Source organism: Oncorhynchus gorbuscha, linkage group LG12 (assembly GCF_021184085.1).
Source record: "Oncorhynchus gorbuscha isolate QuinsamMale2020 ecotype Even-year linkage group LG12, OgorEven_v1.0, whole genome shotgun sequence".
Lineage (NCBI taxonomy): Eukaryota > Metazoa > Chordata > Actinopteri > Salmoniformes > Salmonidae > Oncorhynchus > Oncorhynchus gorbuscha.
In genome coordinates this window covers 45,569,544-45,591,679 of record NC_060184.1, presented here as the reverse complement: position 1 = coordinate 45,591,679, position 22,136 = coordinate 45,569,544, and the positions used below count along the sequence as shown (strand labels likewise).

Below are 22,136 nucleotides of genomic sequence, written 5' to 3'. Positions count from 1 at the left end.
ATGTGTGAAATGTTAACTAATCTATGAGCTAATGTTTTGACTCTACAGTAGGTGGTTAATTTTCAGAAGGAGAGAATTAGGTGAAAATGAGGCGTTGCTTCAGGGATCTAGTGTAGCTGGACCTGGCTTAAGCTGGATGCCACTACAGAGGTCAAAGGAACACGACACACTTTCCCTCTTTCTCACTTTTTCAATACATCAGTGGATGAAGGTGGTATGCCAGGTGTACTTTCTGCCTGAAAGAGAGAAATGATGTCAACAAAGGGTCTAATGCTGTGCTGGCAGATTGTAGAACAGAATGTGTACATTGTAATAGTGTGCAGTGTTGCCCAAAGATATTGCTTTTGTTGTGTTGAACCTGACAGTAACACTTGTGTGTGAGTGAGGGGGGATTACTTAATTTTTTACTCAGTGAATGTTATTTTTGCACTATAGTGGTCACTATAATAGAGCAAAAATATAATGCCTGTATGTTTCATTCTATTTCTAATTTAAGACGTTTTTTCCCGAAGTGCAATATTTAGATTTGTGTGTGGTAACAAAGCGTTCTGTCATGGCTAACTGCAATATTCGTGGGTTTTTTTTCTCAAGACATTTCATTTTTAATTTGACCTTTTATTTAACAAGGCAAGTCAGTTAATTAAGAACAAATTCTTATTTTCAATGACGGCCTAGGAACAGTGGGTTAACTGCCCTGTTCAGGGGCAGAACGACAGCTCAGGGATTCGATCTTGCAACCTTTCGGTTACTAGTCCAACGCTCTAACCACTACCAACGTTCTAGGCTACCTGCCGACCCCAATTGAGTGTCATTTGCAGTAAAAGTCTAGGCAACAAATAACATTTGATTGATTTCCTTAACATTTTTAGCTGTGTGGAAGGTTCACATTAACCACTTTTTTTATGTTATACACAGACTGGTCAAATTCTTTGTTGTTTAATTAGTTAACCAGTATTTCCCACTAGCAGGGATTTTTTTGCATGTTTCAGTGCAAAAAAAAAACAAGTGTCCAGTTTGCATCCCTGCTTTCTCCACCGCCATCAGAACGGAGTATCCGTCTGTAGTAGTATGTCCCCTGCAGGTAGTGCAAGTGCTGCTGACTTTTGTACTTGGCTCTGTGTTGTGTTGAATTATGACTGGGTGACTTGGTAGAGATCATAGGGACTTACCGGACAGGTGCTAGCCAGAGGGCAGTTGCAGCTGTAACCACAATCACCCAGGCAGCTCTTGGTGTGGTCCAGCTAGCTAACCACTGCATGTGGCCTGAAATAAGTGCTTAGGAGTTCTGTGTACAATGCCTGCTACTTACCTGTGCTACCCCTTTCCCTTCCAAGACGATTTTACACATCTAGATACATGGGCTTCAATACGATACAGGAACGATAGTTTAAAACAATTCTAACGATGCACTAACAATTTTGAATAAACACATTCATTTTCCACTCCAAATTTAAATCCGCTGCTGATGGAGCTCTCAAGCTGGGCGCGTGTGCGTGTGTGTGTGTGTGTGTGTGTGTGTGTGTGCGTGTGTGCGTGCGTGTGTGTGCGTGTGTGCGTGTGTGTGTGTGTGTGTGTGTGTGTGTGTGTGTGTGTGTGTGTGTGTGTGTAAATCATGTGTATGTAGTCACCTGAACTGAGCAATAAGGGAAACTGGGCATTTACCACCGCACTATAAGGGGGCCAATGTTTGCTTTTTGTCCCCCTACTTTTGATCTGAAATCACCACCACCCGCTAATTTGTCATTTTTGCAGATTCAAAATGTTTGAGCTAGTAGTGTATGAATATTTATCTTAAAATGAGCTATTACATAGCCGATGAATATATGTCACAACTTTGGAGTTCGTCGAATGGTTGAGACCGTTTGTAAGTTGTTATGGAGCGAACGTTTCTTCTCCTACTGCTTCGAAGGTGCATTGTGGGTAGCAAAAGCGATTGCTGGCCTTGTTATGAAATCATCAAGGGTACCCTGTGTTCCTAAAAATGACCATATGCACAGATGCTTTAACGCAAAACTACCAAAACTATTGCTAATAAAAAATCTATGGCCAGACGAGTTGTCTCGGGCTGTAGCTTAGGCTACTTTATTCTGATAAAACACAATTTAACAGTGCATTTGATAACAATTTAGCAACTTAAATTAGTCACTCCACTAACTAGCCATTTGACAAACATTTGAATTCAGTTAGGCTAGGCTACTGGAATTGCATGGGTTGTTCGGATGCAGAATTACTTGTAGATGAATGACTGTCAACAGTTACAATGCTTAGTTCGACACTGAAGGAGAGGACGCATCAGTTTTCACAAAATATAAGGTATTTTCGTTACTTTTAATCGATTTTCCGACCGATTCATGCTATATTTGGATCGGTTTGGGGTCCCGCATACCGACACACTCATCTTAAACATTTGAACCGGGGACCGATGTGACTCTTTACATCCTTAGTACAGACTGTGTGTGTACTGATTGGCCTGATTGCCCTCTGTGGCCACGTTCAGTTTGTGTAGCCCGAGGATCGCGTGCCGAGATGTGCACGATGAGTGACATGGCTAATCTGATTAAGATACGCTGTTTTAAATTAAATGCACATGCCATATTGTGTTAACAAATAGAACAGGTTTGTTTGTGGACCATGTGTACAGTAGATTATATACACACACACACACCTGCATTTATTGACACACAGGGAGTGTGTGTAGGGGAGGTTGGTTGAGGTTTCATTGAGGCAGAGGAACGGTTCGGTTAATAGAGGTGATGCCACTAATAGGCCAGAGTAAACAACTGCACACTGTCAACATGGGAGGGATTTAGCCCTGGGCTGAACCACTTAGCACAGACCAAGAGGGGGGACCTCATGGAGCACTGACGTGTTACCTTTTTTCCCAGTAAAATACTTTTTCCCTGACCACAACCTGATCAGACTGGGGCCCGAATCCATAAAGCTTCTCAGAGTAGGAGTGTTCATCTAGGATCAGTTTAGCCTTTTAGATCATAATGAATAAGATTATTCATCAGCTGTCCTACTCTGAGATACTTTTTAAATACGACGCTAGAGTTCAGTTTTCTCTGGGCAGATTGTGTTGTGGTAAGGAAAAAACATGTAGGCATATCTTGTGTTTAGTCATGGCTTAGGGTTCAAAACAAACGCTAAGCAGCATGACCAGAGAGCAACTCCCCTGTGGGAACCCCATTGTTTACCTTCCCCTCTTCATTAATAATCCACCATTCCTCTCTTGCCCTCTCTCCTCTCTATCCCTCTCCTCTTCTTAGTCATTCTTTCCTTTTTGTCCTCCTAGCTGTCTTTCAAGCCCCCCCCCATCCCTCCACTTCCAGACCATTCTTCTCTCCTCCTCCGGTCCTCTCTGAACAATGGAGGAATCCCCCAACTCAACCGGTGGGAGGGAAGAGAGAGTGGGCCACCCCGTGACAGACTGCTCTGTATGGGGCTGTCCGCTCACCCTTTGTCCCTAAAGCCCATGTAAAATTGAGTGAGGTGGAGGATCTAGGCCAGGGAGTGAGAGGAGGAGGAGTGGTGGATGGGTAAGGGGCTTCATTGATGTGTTGCTGGGGCTTTTGGTTTCATTCCCTGTGGAGTGAGGGGAGGGGCGCACAACGAGACCCTGTTGTAACAGCACAGCAGTGGAACTATTTAACCCCCCGTTACTCCACTATCACGCTACAGACCGGCATTGGCAATGCCTCTTCTATTATAGCATTCTTGTTGATTATGGATCATGTATCAACTGAATTTAAGTCAAGCACATGATTGAGATATTGGACTAAAGAGAGAGGACACATGGTGAGCGTCCAAAGGCACCCCTATTCCCTTTATAGTACACTTTTTTTCACCACGGCCCATAGTGCTCTGGTAAAAAGTTGTGCACTATGTAAGGAATATGGTATGCCGTTTGGGACACACCCATGCGTTCACATGAGTTTCAGACACCTGTTGAGTTTCTTTCAGAGACAGTGTTCCTCTTTGTTATTTCCCAGTTAGCACCATTCTAGGAGAGCTGGGACCTCACGATCCGTTATAATCACGATACTTAGGTGCCGATATGCTATGTATTGCGATTCTCACAATTCTATATGTATTGTTCACCATATATCTGCTGCAGAGGGACAAGAGAGAGCCACGAGAACGAGTTTTGATCAGTCATAGAAATTAGGCAGAATCTACCGCACACCCAAAGCTGTTTTGTGTAGGTTCCCGAGGCAAAAGGCAAAACAGGACAAACAGGAAAAAGTCTCACAGAAATAAAATTGCTGAAAACTGGCTCCGTATTTAAAAAGATGGGATAACAAGCTATGAAGGAAAAATACTACTGCAGTTACAAACTATCGCTGTGGTCACCATCTCCAAGGCAATTCCAAGTCCATCGCCAAACATTTCTGTAAAAAAAACAACGATAAAGCCTTGTATTAATATAATTTTTGGGGGGTCTTGGGCTGTTCGTGGTAGGAACACCCGATTTTCACCTGCCCTGCCCGCCTGCTAGGTCGAACTGTTGCCATTTTGAACAATTGCATGTGTCTGAAGGTACAAACTCTACCTTCCTGGCAGCCCCAGAGAGCAAATCAAATGGACTATAGGCCTACCGCTGGCCAATCGCATAACTCAGATTACTCTGCTGTAAGGTAATGGGCATAAAAGAAAGCTACAGTAAAGTTGATACTATGATATTTCAAAATGTTTAAAACCATGACTGGAGAGACACTGTCAACGAATACAGCAAAGAGCTGCTGTTTTGACGGAGTTCATGTTTAAGGTCCTACTCGGCACTGTCACCACTTTGTATTCAACACTTTTATAAGCCATAAAATGCACGTTCTTCCTATTTCCACTCAGCGCTACAACAAGCACTGCAGCAGTAATGAACGAGTAGGAAAGTGTATCTATAGACTTGCGTTGTTATTTAGCGGCTTGAGTCTTTTTTAATATCAAGGAATATTTCACTTTCTCTGTTCATAGGAATTACAACATTAATTTGTGCATGAGGGACGACTCAATTTTCGCCATCAGCTGGAAGACCGTGTCCCTTTTTTGAGTCATTGGAGGAAAGGGAGAGCGGATGTTGAGGCGGACGCTCAGTCTGCTGCGCTCTCCCTCTGCTGAGACTGAACATCAGATTCAAAAACCATCAGCCCAGTAATTTTAATTTTAATAATATAATAATAAAATGTATGCTCACTTAACTGTACCTCACAAGTAATACAACAACGGATTGTGATCAAGACTCAGGAAAGGTTGGTGACAACTGTTCTAGAGTTTTCCCTGTTAACACTATCAATATTTCCCTTCACTGTGGTAATTGGGATCGAAGCAACGCAATATTAGCCACTTTCAATGCAACATCCCAAAACAAACTATGCAAGAGATTTTGTTCTCGGCAGAACACATCAGAGTAGTATTCTATTGCATTGGAACACACGACTCAGCTTGTGCTGTACACAGACCTGTGCTGGATAAACAATCAGAGATGCACTAGGTCTATATGCAAATAGACCATTGCCATATATGGATCTGTGCCATTTACTTTGAACAGGACTGTGTTTACAGCATGAGCGGTCGTGAGTAGATGCGCTTGTTTTGAGATCATAACGAGAGCTGCGTGTTAGCACGCTCTTGCATCCTACAAGAGCACAAAGCTTGTGCATTTCCAGTTGTCTTTTATTTTTCTTTAAAGGGCTAGTGTTGTATTTTGAGACCGGCTTATATAAGCTATGTGGCCAATAGGCAGAGGGTAGCATAATTTGTCAGATTCTCTATTGGAATGATGCATTCTATTTTGTAAAGTGGTTTCTTGAATCAGACAACATAACATTTTTAGTCTCTTTGTCTGAAGGTCAACAGGTCAAGCCCTACATTGAACACCACACATTGACTGCTGCTGCTGAATGATAGAATGATTAACAATGTTATGGGATGTTTTTGATGGTATACCACTCTGGTAAGCCTACATTGTTAGACACAGCAGCCTTCTTGGCCACTGTTAAAACTGTAACTTAAAACGGGTACAGCCTCAGTGTTCACAGTAAGCGCTGGAAGTTTCACCGAATTTTCACAACATTCAGGTTTGCGCACAGCAGACCTGAAGTTTGCTTTGTGCTGAAAATGTTTTTGAGGGAACATCGAGTGCTGTCATGACATGAGGCCTCCTATTCAAGTGACTGGCCAAGTTACTCACTCAACCAAATCCTCCCAGAGCTGCTTTTCTATTTTCTTTCCCATCCAGCCAGGGTCCTGAAAGAAGAGGCCATCACAAAAGCATTTGTTCCCTGCCTCCCTCCCTCTGCCACCCACCCCATTTTTATGCCCCTCACCCCAGGTGTGTGTGTGTGTGTGTGTGTGTGTGTGTGTGTGTGTGTGTGTGTGTGTGTGTGTGTGTGTGTGTGTGTGTGTGTGTGTGTGTGTGTGTGTGTGTGTGTGTGTGTGTGTGGGGGGTTAGGACGGGATCAGTAGTACTGGAGCAGTGTTTGGCACTGGATTAACCAGAAGATGGAGCAGAGTGAATAGGCCACCATCTAGTGTGCAGTCCACTCCCTGATGAAAAAGAGGAACGGAGAGAGAAGACTGAGGGATAATATTAATGCTATGTAATTCTCAGCTTGAAAAGGTGTCCTTTCTATCAATTGTGCCCCACTTGATCTCCTAGTTAATCCATAGAGATGAATCTATACTCAGCAAAAAAAATGTCCCTTTTTCAGGAACCTGTCTTTAAAAGATCATTCGTAAAAATCCAAATAACTTCAGATCTTCATTGTAAAGGGTTTAAACATGGTTTCCCATGCGTGTTCAATGAACCATAAACAATTAATGAACATGCACCTGTGGAACGGTCGTTAAGACACTAACAGCTTAGACTGTAGAGTTATGAAAACATAGGACACTAAAGAGGCCTTTATACTGATTCTGAAAAACACAGAAAGAAAGATGCCCAGGGTCCCTGCTCATCTGCGTGAATGTGCCTTAGGCATGCTGCAAGGAGGCTTGAGGACTGCAGATGTGGCCAGGGCAATAAATTGCAATGTCCGTACTGTGAGACAGTGCTACAGAGAGACAGGATGGACAGCTGATCGTCCTCGCAGTGGCAGACCACGTATTTATTGATTTTATTTCACCTTTATTGAACCAGGTAGGCAAGTTGAGATCAGAGACTCACCAGCAGCAAGAGCGACATCATTGATGTATACAGAGAAGAGAGTCGGTTCAAGAATTGAACCCTGTGGCACCCCCATAGAGACTGCCAGAGGCCCGGACAACGGGTCCTCCTATTTGACACACTGAACTCTTATCAGAGAAGTAGTTGGTGAACCAGGCATTGCAGGCAATCTCAATGCTGTGTGTTACAGGGAAGACATCCTCCTCCCTCATGTGGACCCTTCCTGCAGGCTCATCCTGACATGACCCTCCAGCATGACAATGCCACCAGCCACACTGCTCGTTTTGTGTGTGATTTCCTGCAAGACAGGAATGTCAGTGTTCTGCCATGGCCAGCGAAGAGCCCAGATCTCAATCCCATTGAGCACGTCTGGGACCTGTTGGATTGGAGGGTGAGGGCTAGTGCCATTCTCCCCAGAAATGTCCGTGAACTTGCAGGTGCCTTGGTGAAATTGTGAGGTAACATCTCACAGCAAGACCTGGAAAATCTGGTGTAGTGCATGAGGAGGAGATGCACTGCAGACCTTATTTAGCTGGTGGCCATACCAGATACTGACTGTTACTTTTGATTTTGTTCAGGGACACATTATTCTATTAGTCACATGTCTGTGGAACTTGTTCAGTTTGTCTCAGTTGTTGAATTTTGTTATGTTCTTACAAATGTTAAGTTTGCCGAAAATTAACACAGTTGACAGTTTTGTTGAATTTATCTCTCTGGTTTTTCCCCTCAAAATGATGTTGATTGCAAATCTGGGCTCAACAGTGAGTTTGGGTTTCTCTAGATTTATAACTTTGGGGCAACAATCCATACATTTAGGGCAACCACAGCATGCTGCAGACTTGTCTAGGTTTTTCATTGGTCTCTTGTACATTACAGGCCACCGGACCTCTGTGTGTAAGGGTTTGATTGGACAGCAGCCGGAGGATAAATGAAGTCACTTGACTGGAACACTGACGCCTCTGTCCATGGAGCTTCAGCTCAGCATCGCACCTTTACTCAACATACATACCCTACTCTGTCGCTCCATCTCTCACTGCATATCTCTCTAACTCTCTTTACCTTGTTACTTGTGGTTGACTTTTGTTTAGGGTTGTGAAAGGCAGTCTGGGGCCTGATCACTAGGAACCAAATGGACCAAAATGGGGAGGGACTGACTGAATTTGTCCAATAGGACACTCTTGTTTTTCTGTTTTCTGTTGCAAAACTGTTTTAATACTGGGTGCACTAATGAATCCACCCCAGGTGAGGGGTATCTTCTAACAGGCTCCCAAGTCACCCCACAGCTAATTTGTGCATTGGAAATGACTGTGATAGTCAACATACTGACATAGACACAAGCGCATGTCCTCTGTGCAACACCGTTGTCTTTGGGGTAGTGGCTGCTTCCTGACTTCCTCATTAGGCTATGGGCCTTGCTTTCACAGGACACACACACACACTCATTTCTACCCGTGGGTTTACAGCTTTGTTCCAGCACACATAAACACACTAAAACCTGAACCGAGTCTTAAACACAAACATCCACATTAACAGTTCTCAACTCAGTGCCTCACCTATAGTAGCTACTAGCTAGCCTAACCGCCCTCAGTGATAAGCCTCTGTAAACAGTGCAAGCTGTGTGTGTGTACTGACGGATAAATAATTGCTCATGCAGTTCTGAACGTTTTATGTCCATCTGCAGTAGGAAAACACAGGCTAAATAAACACACGCTCAAATGAAATCAGCTGTGTTCTATGGCTGCCCTCAAGGAATTAGTCTCTGAGGGCAAGGAAACACACACACACACACACACACACACACACACACACACACACACACACACACACACACACACACACACACACACACACACACACACACACACACACACACACACACACACACACACACACACACACACACACACACACACACACACACACACAGTGCCCCTGAGAGGGGGTGTCAGTAAGCCAAGCGGGACACAGACTCTAGCTGTGTTTCTGGGTGAAGTGCAGATAGGACCCTCCCAGAGCCCACTGTTCTCATGTCACTCCTCAAACACTCACTGTAGTGCTGCATGTCTGTCACGTAGCCACACGCACTGGCACACACACACACACACACACACACACACACACACACACACACACACACACACACACACACACACACACACACACACACACACACAGTGCACGCACTGTGTTTCTGGGTGACAGATAGGACCCTCCCAGAGCCCACTGTTCACACACTCACAAACACTCACTGTACTGCATGTCACACGTACCACACACACACACACACACACACACACACACACACACACACACACACACACACACACACACACACACACACACACACACACACTGGTCCCATGGGGCGCTCTCACTCACGGACAAGCGCTTCTGTCACCGGCCTCTCATAGGTGGCCAGGTGTCACTGACTGAATGACCGACTACACAGTAAACACACTAACTGTACAACTCTCTCCTGCTCTACAGAGGCTATTTCACACACTGTCTGTATTTATCACGTACTCAACTGCAGCATAACGGGTCATTATCCCACAGCTGCTCCTGCAGTAATCTAGCAACATGTTTGGCCTGGTACCATCAGTGGCATCAGCTTTTTTTGACTGACTTCATGAGACTCATCTAGGCCTACCTCTCCTGGCAAAGTGAGGATGTGAATCCGGCCTGGTTTAAAACTAGGGTGAAATTGCCCATAGACCCTGTTCGTGGGTCAGTTTAGCATTATCCCTACCGAGGGTTAAGATTAGGTTTGAGGTGAAGCTGAGCCTAGATTTGTACCAAGGGGATTCAGGGGAGCTTTACCCCCGGAGTGGACTGTTGTGCCACAGTGCCCTCTGCTGCATCAGAGCACATCTAGGGCAGGGAGTGTCAAGGTACCTCAGGATACGATATCACGATACTTAGGTGCCGATATGGAATGTGTTAAGATTCTCACGGTTCTGTAAGTATTTCGATACTGTGGTTTTATTGCAAGCCGATGTTCCTAGCATATTACTCACCATACCTGGTGTAGAGTGAGCCATGAGAAAACGAGTTTATCAGTCATGTAAATGAAAGTTCTGGAAACATGGTGGCTCACTATTTATAAAGAAGATTAAGAACAAGCTATAGGATGTAAAAAGTTTTGGCACAGGTATAGCCGACTAGAGCTAGCTAATGCTACCTAGCAAAAATGTATCAATAAATAAAACATATTAGTACCCGATATATATCGATATTTCTTTCCCAATGACTAAGCACATCCCCTCTCTCTCTCCCCTCCCAGTTCTACCCACCCTTCACTCCCTTCCACCCTCACTCCCTTTTGTGAGCAAAAAACATCACTCACGAGGGTGTGGGTAAAAGAAGGCCCCACTCGCCAAGGAAATGTAGCTCGCTGGTTCTCACTGATGTGCCGGCTTGTCCTACTGACTGAGTTAGGGTACCACACACGTACAGAGTTGTATTTGATTTACGTAAAGAGGTGTGTGTGTGTGACTGCAGGGGACGGAGGAGGGATGTTTTGGGTGTCCCTTTTCATGGACCTGTTGTCCTGACATTGGCACACTAATATGGCTAAATGAGATCCACAGAACACAACAAATGTGTTTAGGTAGTAGATTAAGATTAGGTAGTAGACCAGGTTAACCTCCACTAGAAAACACTTTTTCCCGTTTCATGTTCTCTGGGTTGGGAGTTTTATGTGCGAGCTGGCCGCTAGGTTCAGCCGATATTATGATAGTATCGTCTATCGAAGACTGTTGACAGACATTGTGACGTAATAGACGATAGTTTAGCCTTTTTGAATTTGACTGAGTCGGGAAGCGCATGGCAAGGCAGCATTCCCAGTAATCTGACTATTCATATCTGCTATAGCCTATTTCAATAAATAGCATGTTATATAGGCCTAAAAGAACACAAGATAGAAATGTAGGCTTGACAGAGTGGAGAATCTCACCAAAAAAGTACTAAATGTCCTTTCAGAAAATCTTGTTTTGCTGTCGGATGCATGGCCCTTACAGGCTTAAACTATTTATTTCTTATAACGAACACTCCTTAACTATTCCATTGTCTCGCCATTCGATATGAATAGGACTGGGCTCTAAAAAGTTGCTTGAACAGCCTAACATGAATAAAAAAATATAGCAATTTTAAGCCAAAGAAAGAAATCCATGCAGGGCTGAAAAATCCCTGAATTGTAGCCTATGGGCCTGGTACCTAACGAGAATCCCCCCCCTCCCCCCCCACACACACACACACACATGCAGTTTGAAGGGATACTTGGGACTCTGCTTGCTTGCTTGATGTTTTTTTCTGTAGCAATTTTTTACAAATTGCTCAAGGGCCATGGTAGATTCCTCTGTGAAGATGACGTCATTGAATGTTTCGCCAGCTTTGATCCATGCCTGGGCCTGCAGGACGTGCTTATTAAAGGAGCAATAAAACGGTCTTTCTTTAGACTAGTTGAGTATCTGGAGCATCAGCATTTGTGGGTTCGATTACAGGCTCAAAATGGCCAGAAATACTTTCTTCTGAAACTCATCAGTCTATTCTTGTTCTGAAAAATGAAGGCTATTCCATGCGAGAAATTGCCAAAAAACGGAAAATCTCGTACAACGCTGTGTACTACTCCCTTCACAGAACAGCGCAAACTGTCTCTAACCAGAATAAAAAGACGAGTAAGAGGGCCCGGTGCACAACTGAGCAAGAGGACAAATATATTAGTGTCTAGATTGAGAAACAGATGCCTTACAAGTCCTTAACTGGCAGCTTCATGAAATAGTACAAGCAAAACACCAGTCTCAACATCAACAGTGAAGAGGCGACTCCGGGATGCTGGCCTTCTAGGCTGTGCTATCATAATTGCAAAAGGGTTTTCTAAAATGATAAACTTGGATTAGCTAACACAATTTGCCAGTGGAACACAGGAGTGACGGTTGCTGATAATGGGCCTCTGTATTCCTATGTAGATATTCCAAATAGAATCTGCCGTTTCCAGCTACAATAGTCATTTACAATATTAACGATGTCTTCACTGTATTTCTGATCAATTTTATCTATGCATGTACAGTTGAAGTCAGAAATGTACATACACTTAGGTTGGAGTCATTAAAACTAGTTTTTCAACCACTCCACAAATTTCTTGTTAACAAACTAAAGTTTTGGCAAGTTGGTTAGGACATCGACTTTTTAATGACTCCCAACCTAAGTGTATGTCAACTTCCGACTTCAACTGTAAGTTACGTGCCATAGAATTCTGCCGCAGCCCGCAAGCTGTGCCGCAGTACAACGCAACTTTAAAGGAAGAACCACTGTATATTCCAATAGCCTAAGAAGGTACGGTTGTCCTAGGCATAGGCTAATCTCAATCACAGCTTTATGAAAGATAGAACAAACAATGGCTTATTAAGAGCGGAGGATGAGGCAAATAAAGCAATTATTATCCACTTCTGAAAAAGGTCAACTTTGTTTCTATCGAGCCCATGATTTATAGCCTAACTCACAACGGTATGAGAGCCCGTTCCTCATCGGTTCAGTGTCACTTTGCTCCATCATGTGCGCGAGACACACACACCTGTTCCATCCCGAAGCTCAACCAAAAAGGAATATTCAAAAAGATTTGCCTGCACTTAGCCTCTGCCCAGGCTTTCAACAACATTATCTTTTGTCATGATTCTTCCAGTTGTAGCATGCGATTTAGCGCTATAGCCCAATTGCGCTTTAACAGAATTGATTTGTTTACGTTTTGACAATAGGGGTTGATACCATCGTTTATGAGTACATAATCAACATAGCACAGAAGTTGACATGGTCAATCCCGACTAGCCACTCTGCAGCAGACTGAATGGACGTCTTTGTCAGTGGGGCATAATCGTCCATTCAGAGGACTGATTGTGTTACATGGCCTGCTATCACCGAGCTCTGCAGACACTGGTTGTGTCCCAAATTGCACCTCTATGTCCATATGTAGTACACTATTTTTTTTGAAGAGTCACATTGGCTCGGGTCAAAATAAATGCTCTTAATAAGGTGCCATTTTGGACAAACCCTCTGAGAGAAGGATAATGTATTGATGCTTTAATCTAAATTGGTATGGTCTCGCATGGAGAAGTTCCCACCCCCCTTCTCTCTGTTTTGGGGTCTCCTGTTGTTTTCCTGACTCAAGTGGTTGGTATGGGAATGCTTAAGCAAATGTCTCTGTCTCTGCCCATGAACGTATTTGACTCCTGTTGAATGTCTGTCTGTCTGGTTGGCAGAAAACGACCCTGAACTTGAAGACCTCTCTGTCTGTGTGTGTGTGTGGGTCAAATCAAATATTATTTGTCATATGCGCCGAATATAACGGGTGTAGACCTTACCGTGAAATCCTTACTTGCAGGCCTTTAACCAACAATGCAGTTGAATAAATAGTTAAAATATTTACTAAATAAACTGAAGTAAAAAATAATATAAAAAGTAACACAATGTAACAATACAGGGGTATGATACCGAGTCAATGTCGAGGGCTACAGGTTAGGTGTGTGTGTGCGCACCTGTGTTTTGTGTGTGTATGGGTGCATAAATGTGTGTGTGTGTGTGTGTGTGTGTGTGTGTGTGTGTGTGTGTGTGTGTGTGTGTGTGTGTGTGGGGAGGTCCCCCTGCTCTAGGGTAAACGCTTGTGCCAGTGGTGTGCGGCTGCTTTCTTTGGGCCCGGGGCAGGTCACAGACAGTCAATCCCAAACGACCCCCTCGCCTCGACCAACTTGCTATCAACTTCAAGACGCATGCAATTCATGTTCCACTTTTTAAACGTAAACTCAAATAACGCTGTGCCTTATGGGATTCCATGTTGCTCTGAAGCCAGCAGCAATGCTGGCTCGGTCAAAGTGGCTATTGGAGGGTCTAATTAGCCCCGACACCCTCCATTTTCACTCCCTCAGCTTCGGGCGATAATCTGTATTGCTATAGCAATTCATAGAACGACAAGTTTCTAACCGTGTGCACCACTGTAATTAAAAAATAAATAAAAATTATTTAAACTACTACTAGTTTGATAGTTGTAGCCATCAATTGGCCCATTAACAATAATTTCTCTAGTAGAGGCTACTTATCATAATGAAAGATATCAGCAAAATGCTTGCGATAAGTGGTCGGTGTTGACCATTTTCGGTTTATTGTCCCAGCTCAAGGGGCGAGGGGAAGGGGCTGATTTGGGTTTCAGCCAGTCCCCTGGCTCCTATTTTCTCTTCCCGATACCAGTCACCTGACAGAGCCACCGTACGCCACCACAACATCTCTCTCTCTGCCACACACTATCATACACACACTCTCACATGCACAAACACTCCTAGGGGAGAGAGTGCAGCTCACCACCCCACCCCAGCCAGATACAGAGGAAGCGTGTGTCAGTGAAGAGCAGAGCTGCAGCATCGTTCGTCCGTCTGGCAGTGTAATTGTAGAACTGTCTCCTAGCATGTCATATTGGGTGTGTCCCAACTGTCACCCCATTCCCCTATATAGTGCTCCACTTTTCACCAGAGCCCAATGGCACCTGGTCAAAATTAGTGCACTATATACGGAATAGGGTGCCAGTTGGGACACATACATTGTCTTCTCCGCTGCTGCCTGTAGGACAGGAACATTACAGCACGCTGCACAAAGGGAGACCTTGATTTACTCGATACACCTCAGAACGTTTATACAACTTCCCTCTAGAGACAGGAATATTGCAGTGGAATTGCAAAACATCTTGATTGGTGGGAACCAGTTAGGAATTTACGGGATTTTCACGTTAAGCAAGTCAAACTGTTGGGTTTCGTGACACGCAAAGATCTGCCTTTCACTCAAGGGCATCCAAGATGTCACAGTTGAGTCTGTCTAGGTTGACTTTGGGTTCAGGCTTCATGTCCTCTGACGGCTCGGAATGCGTTCTGATTCTGAATCATGGATTCCTGTTTAAGAATCGGAGTTCGCTCACTTTGTCGTCATTGCCCCGCTACCATAGATGGCTGGGATGTTTACCTGCAAAACCGATGTGCGTGCTCCCGAGAGGCAAACAGACAGGGTTGATTTACAATTATAGGATTATGTCAACTATATTTTGCCTCAATGTTTTTTGAAAACACATACATTCACACAATAAGGTACTTGTTGTCTCTCAAAGACATTGTTACAGTTGTTGGTTAGCTAGCTAGTGGATTTTAGCCATATTAGCATAGATGTGACATGAGTCAACACAGCTCAAAACAAGGCATGGCATCAAGAACAAGATACAAGTCGCTGAAACGAGCCGCCTATGATTCCCCACACGGCATCTTCTCGTCATTGTTGCTCTCTGACCCTTCAGAATCACAGCACAGCCTTTTGCCTATGCAATGTGCGCACATCATTGTGGTTACGTTGTCAGGCAACCCGTCTATGGTGTCTGAGTGTGTTATTACTATGATTCCCTCATTGCCCTGGCGGACCAGAGTAGGACGCTGGCCCTCTGTGGCTGCAGTGGGAGGCTTGAAGTGTTTATGGCTGCATAGTTTGGGACCCGTTCCCTGTGCCATGTGTAACTAGCAGCGGAGGACACACCGTCAGCCCGTCTAGCCGCCCGGTCTTGCCTGCTGGAGGTGTGTTCTGAATCCAACAACCAGCCTCTTGTGAAAGTACTTGGTAGGAGAGCTCTGCTCAGGCTGTGCCATCCAAAGCCACTTTTGGGGGGGGCTGCCATTGCCATGGTGATACAAGGAGGGGTTTAGGGACGTGTTGATGGAATTGGAAGTAAATATTTTTGAAAGATGTAGGCCTGCCCTGGTAAACCTACAGGGATATGTGTGTAGTTCTGTGTGTGCAACCCGTAGCGTGCTGATGTCTGCCGTGTGTTTTGATGGAGTGGAGGGAATTGAGATGCGCTGATTGCTTATCTAAATTGCACCATGTGAGCATGCACTGCATCAAAAGTTCAACACTAACTTTTCTGGTAAACAGCACGACATAGTTGATTTATCCCAACCTTTTTGCGTTCACATGCACCCTCGATCAACTCTTTGATCTCATTGACAAATGTTGAGTCTAATGTTTGGTTACAGCATAGGCTATGTGTTGCAGATGGGAAGTGTCCTAACCCAGTCGAGTTTAGATATGCCAACGCTACGAAATGGCTTGGTGATGTCATTTTTCAATGCTGTTATTTATTAAAAAGCTGACGTGTTTCCACCTCAATTGCTCTTTGTCAAAGCTGTGTTGTCCTAACCCAGTGTTCCTGTCTCTTTAGCCTTTCTTCAGACTTCTGAACTTGCGGAAACTGGGTCTGAGTGACAATGAGATCCAGAGGCTCCCTCCTGAGGTGGCCAACTTCATGCAGCTGGTGGAGCTCGACATCTCCAGAAATGGTACGTGCGCTTGGACACACACACACACACACACACACACACACACACACACACACACACACACACACACACACACACACACACACACACACACACACACACACACACACACACACACACACACACACACACACACAAACAGGTGGTCTAGCGGTCTGCGGCCCCCTCTGCTGGGGTCAAAACCAGGTTCAAAACCAGCATACAGCAGACGTGTGTGCAAATTACCACCATAAACAGACACCTATTTTAACCACCCGGTAATAAATGTCAAATTCTGCAAAACATCCTTTACAGAGAACCAACAAAGTAAGACCTGGAGCAAAAACCTGCATTCATGGTCAGGCGAGCTTAACAAAATACAAGCAAGCAGGCAAAAGTCTAAATAGACCAATAGAAACTAGGGCTGTCCCTGGCAAAATAAAATCGTAGTCAATCGAGAGTCATCTGTTCTTTCCAATCGATTGGTCGAAATGTAAAACGTGTTTTTCCATATATAAACACCTGTGTTCTAATAAAAACATTTCAGGTAGAAAATATCCTGATATACATAAATATCTTATGAAACACATTGGTTACGCATGGGGGTTTGTTCATGTTCTTCAATCGCTCTGGCTGTCTGCAACAAACGTGAAACATTTTATCAACTATAATCTGGGTAGGCTACGACCCGGCAGCTAGCCCCTTCATCCTTTCCACATTTTTTTTTTTTAACGTTAAAGCCTTTTTCTAAAATGGATTAAAATGGGTTTTTTTCAATCATCAATATAGACACAGTACACCATAATGACAAAGCGAAAACTGTTTTTTTAGAAATGTTTGTATATGTATAAAAAAAAAACAGAAATAATACATTTACATAAGTATTCAGACCCTTTACTCAGTACTTTGTTGAAGCACCTTTGGCAGCGATTACAGCCTTGAATCTTCTTCGGTATGATAATACAAGTTTGGCACACCTGTATTTAGGGAGTTTCAGGTTGGATGGGTTGCGTTGCTGCTCAGTTATTTTCAGGTCTATCCAGAGATGTTTGATCGGGTTCTGGCTGGGCCACTCAAGGACATTCAGAGACTTGTCCCGAATCCACTCCTGTGTTGTCTTGCCTGTGTGTTTAGGGTCGTTGTCCGGTTGGAAGGTGAACCTTCCAGAGTCTCATAGCAAAGGGTCTCAATACTTACAGTACCAGTCAAAAGTTTGGACACACCTACTCATTCAAGGGTTTTTATTTTTTACTATTTTATACATTGTAGAATAAAAGTGAAGATATCAAAACTATGATATAACACATGAAATCATGTAGTAACCAAAATTATTTTAAACATCAAAATATATTTTATATTTGAGATTCTTCAAAGTAGCCACCCTTTGCCTTGATGACAGCTTTGCACACGCTTGGCATTCTCTCAACCAGCTTCACCGGGAATGCTTTTTAACAGTCTTGGAGTTCCCACATATGCTGAGCACTTGTTAGGTGCATTTCTTTCACTCTGCGGTCCAACTCATCCCAAACCTTGTCAATTGGTTTGAGGTCGGGTGATTGTGGATGACTGATGCAGCACTCCATCACTCACCTTCTTAGTCAAATAGCCCGTACACACTGGAGGTGTGTTGGGTCATTGTCCTGTTGAAAAACAGATGATAGCGGGGACTAAGTGCAAACCATATGTGATGGCGTGTTGCTGCAGAATGTTGTGGTAGCCGTGCTGGTTAAGTGTGCCTTGAATTCTAAATAAATCAGTGTCACCAGCAAAGCACCATCACACCACCCCCTCCATGCTTCACGGTGGGGAACCACACATGCGGAGGTAATCCGTTTACCTACTCTGCGTCTCACAAAGACACGGCGGTTGGAACCAAACATCTCAAATTTGGACTCATCAGACCAAAGGACACATTTCTACTGGTCTAATGCCCATTGCTTGTGTTTCTTGGCCCAAGCAAGTCTTTTCTTATTGGTGTCCTTTGGTAATGGTTTCTTTGCAGCAAATCGACCATGAATGCCTGACAGCGTGGAGCATTGTCAAAAAATCCACTATCATCAACGGCGTTTCGAAAGGCTGGACTGCTGCGTGTTGAAGAGGGCAGCGATCCAAAATTGGATGAAGCAATTCTGAGGCTATTCAACTCCGAAACCGAAGGAGATGACATTTTTGTTACAAGCCGTGTTTCGTTAAAGCCTATTTTATTTTTGTTACAAGCCGTGTTTCGTTAAAGCCTATTTTATTTTTGTTACAAGCCGTGTTTCGTTAAAGCCTATTTTATTTTTGTTACAAGCCGTGTTTCGTTAAAGCCTATTTTATTTTTGTTACAAGCCGTGTTTCGTTAAAGCCTATTTTATTTTTGTTACAAGCCGTGTTTCGTTAAAGCCTATTTTATTTTTGTTACAAGCCGTGTTTTGTTTAAAGGCTGTGTAAAGTTCATTTGTTTCAATGTACCGGTAGGCACCTGCGGCTTATAGACGTGCGGCTTATTTATGTACAAAATACTTTTTTTATTTTTTTATTCAGTGGGTGCAGTTTATATTCAGGTGCGCTTAATAGTCCAGAAATTACGCTAATTGTTTCTGACTTTGTTTTGATATTTCAACATGTGTGTCCTAATCGTGTCTGGTATGGGGGTACAAAACCAACAAGCGCGATGGCGCAGGTGCACGCCCGGTTTGGTCAGCATGAAAGTGTGGCTACTTTGAAGAATCTCATATAAAATATATTGTGATTTGTTTAACACTTTTTTGGGGGGTTACTACATGATTCCATATATGTTATTTAATATTTTTTTGTCTTCACTATTATTCTACAATGTAGAAAATAGTAAAAAATAAAGAAAAACCCTTGAATGAGTAGGTGTGTCGATATCTAAGGAAGACTTGAGCTGAATGTAGTGGTACCTGAGGTAGTGTGGTCTCCAGCTTATCATGAGATAAATGAGATACTTCTTCCTAGAGTTTTCATATGTATTTTTCGTAGCTGTTTAAATACCACCACAGTCAGAGGCTGGCACTAAGAAAACATTGAATGAACTGTATTCCGCCATAAGCAAACAAGAAAACGTTCACCCAGAGGCGGCGCTCCTAGTAGCCAGGGACTTTAATGCAGGGAAACTGAAATCCATTTGACCAACTTTCTATCAGCATGTTAATGTGCAACCAGAGGAAAAAGAACTCTGGACCACCTTTACTCCACACACAGAGACCATACAAAGCTCTCTCTTGCCCTCCATTTGGCAAATCTGACCATAATTCTATCCTCCTGATCCCTGCTTACAAGCAGAAATTAAAGCAGGAAGCACCAGTGACTAGATCAATTTAAAAAAGTGGTCAGATGAAGCAGATGCTAAACTACAGGACTGTTTTGCTAGCACAGACTGGAATATGTTCCGGCATTCCTCCGATGGCATTGAGGAGTACACCATATCAGTCATTGGCTTCATCAATAAGTGCATCAATGATTTGTCCCCACTGTGACCGTACGTACATACTAGAGGTCGACCGATTTAATCGGAATGGGCGATTTCATGTTTTCATAACACTCGGAAATCAGTGTTTTTGGGTGCCGATTTGCTGTTTAAAATAATAATAAAAAATAATATAAAAAATTACATTTTTTAAATTTTATTTTATTTATTTTGTATACCTTTATTTAACTAGGCAAGTTAGTCAGTCAAGAACACATTCTTATTTTCAGTGACGGCCTAGGAACGGTGGGTTAACTGCCTCGTTCAGGGGCAGGATGAAAATTTCCCCTTGTCAGCTCGGGGGATCCAATCTCGCAACCTTACAGTTAACTAGTCCAACACTATAACGACCTGCCTCTCTCTCGTTGCACTCCACAAGGAGACTGCCTGTTCCCCCTCTCTAAGTTGCTAGCTAGCATTAAACTTATCTTATAAAAAACAATCAATCAATCATAACCACTAGTTAACTACACATGGTTGATGATATTATCTATTATCTAGCATGTCCTGCGTTGCATATAATCTGACTAAGCATACAAGTATCTGACTGAGCGGTGGTAGGCAGAAGCAGGCGCGTAAACATTCATTCAAACAGCACTTTCGTGCGTTTTGCCAGCAGCTCTTCGTTGTGCGTCAAGCATTGCGCTGTTTATGACTTCAAGCTTATCAACTCCTGAGATGAGGCTGGTGTAACTGAAGTGAAATGGCTAGCTAGTTAGCACGCGCTAATAGCGTTTCAAACTCAACTCGCTCTGAGCCTTGGTGGTTGTTTCCCTTGCTCTGCATGGGTAACGCTGCTTCGATGGTGGCTGTTGTCGTTGTGTTGCTGGTTCGAGCCCAGGGAGGAGCGAGGAGAGGGACGGCAGCTATACTGTTACACTGGCAATACTGAAGTGCCTGTAAGAACATCTATTAGTCAAAGGTTAATGAAATACAAATGGTATATAGGGAAATAGTCCTATAATTCCTATAATAACTACAACCTAAACTTCTTACCTGGGAATATTGAAGACTCATGTTAAAAGGAACCACCAGCTTTCATATGTTCTCATGTTCTGTTGTGGACGTCAGTTCATCTTTCAATCACCCTTACATAGCTAAATTGATTTTATTGATGTATTATATTAAGTTAAAATAAGTGTTCATTCAGTATTGTTGTAATTGTCATTATTTCAAATAAATAAATAAAACGTCAAATGAATCTATCGGCTTTTTTGGTCCTCCAATAATCTGTATCGGCGTTGAAAAACCATAATCGGTCGACCTCTAGTACATACCCCAACCAAGTTGGTGTATTTACTTTTCCCTCTTATTTTCATTCGTATTCTTTTCAACTGCATTGTTGGTTAGGGGCTCGTAAGTAAGCATTTCACTGCAAGGTCTACACCTGTATGCGGCGCATGTGACGACTAACATTTCATTTGTAACGTTACACAATTTGGAAAAGTGAAGCTGTCTGAATACTTTCCAAATGCACTGTAACCCCCCCCCCCCCTTACAAATCAATGGCAGAAGTCAATTCCGCCCTTGATTGTTTACGTCAAACCGATCTCAAATGCTTTCTCATTTTGCAACTCAGCACAAGCACACACAATGGAAATAGTATTTTCTCTCTTGTGTCCTTGGTGTACATATCATATAGCAGGTGACAGGAAAAGCAGTATACAGTATTGTTATATCTGACTGTGCTCCCCCTCTCTAATCGCTGTCTCTGTCCACAGACATTCCTGAGATCCCCGAGAGCATTAAGTTCTGCAAGGCATTGGAGATTGCAGACTTCAGTGGAAACCCCCTCTCCAAGTCAGTAGATCAGTCCAGTACCACCTCTCTCTGCTGTTGCTATTGTGTTTTTGCCTTTGAGATATATGGGGGAGGTGTGCTTTGTGCCATGTTGTGATTATTTCCTTTCCATAATGGCCAGAAGATAAACAGCTCAAGACAATGAAACAAATGTGCAGGTAGTTGTTGCCCAGATGTGTCAAAGGCTCAGAGCAGGCCCTTTCTCAGTATTAGATTATGTACAGTACATGAGCAAAACACCTGGAGGACAACGAGGCTTTGTGAGGCTACAGTATGCTGTTCTCTGACCTTGAAACTACATTAAAGGCCCAGTACAGTCAAAAGTGTGATTTCCTGTGTCCATATTTCCACACTGCGGTTGGAATAA

At 43.4% G+C, this 22,136-nt stretch overlaps 1 protein-coding gene across 14 annotated transcripts in view; it reads left to right on the top strand.

Moving 5' to 3' along the window:
- LOC123991056 (protein scribble homolog) overlaps positions 1-22,136 on the top strand; it is a 122,887-nt gene that overhangs the window by 36,674 nt on the left and 64,077 nt on the right. For all 14 annotated transcript variants that reach the window (XR_006830749.1, XM_046292203.1, XM_046292205.1 and 11 more), the window contains exons 2-3: positions 16,401-16,518; positions 21,691-21,769. Coding sequence is in view for 13 of the 14 variants with exons in the window: in XM_046292203.1 (XP_046148159.1) it covers positions 16,401-16,518; positions 21,691-21,769 (197 nt within the window). In the remaining variant the exon portion in view is untranslated. The remainder of the gene's footprint in view (positions 1-16,400; positions 16,519-21,690; positions 21,770-22,136) is intronic.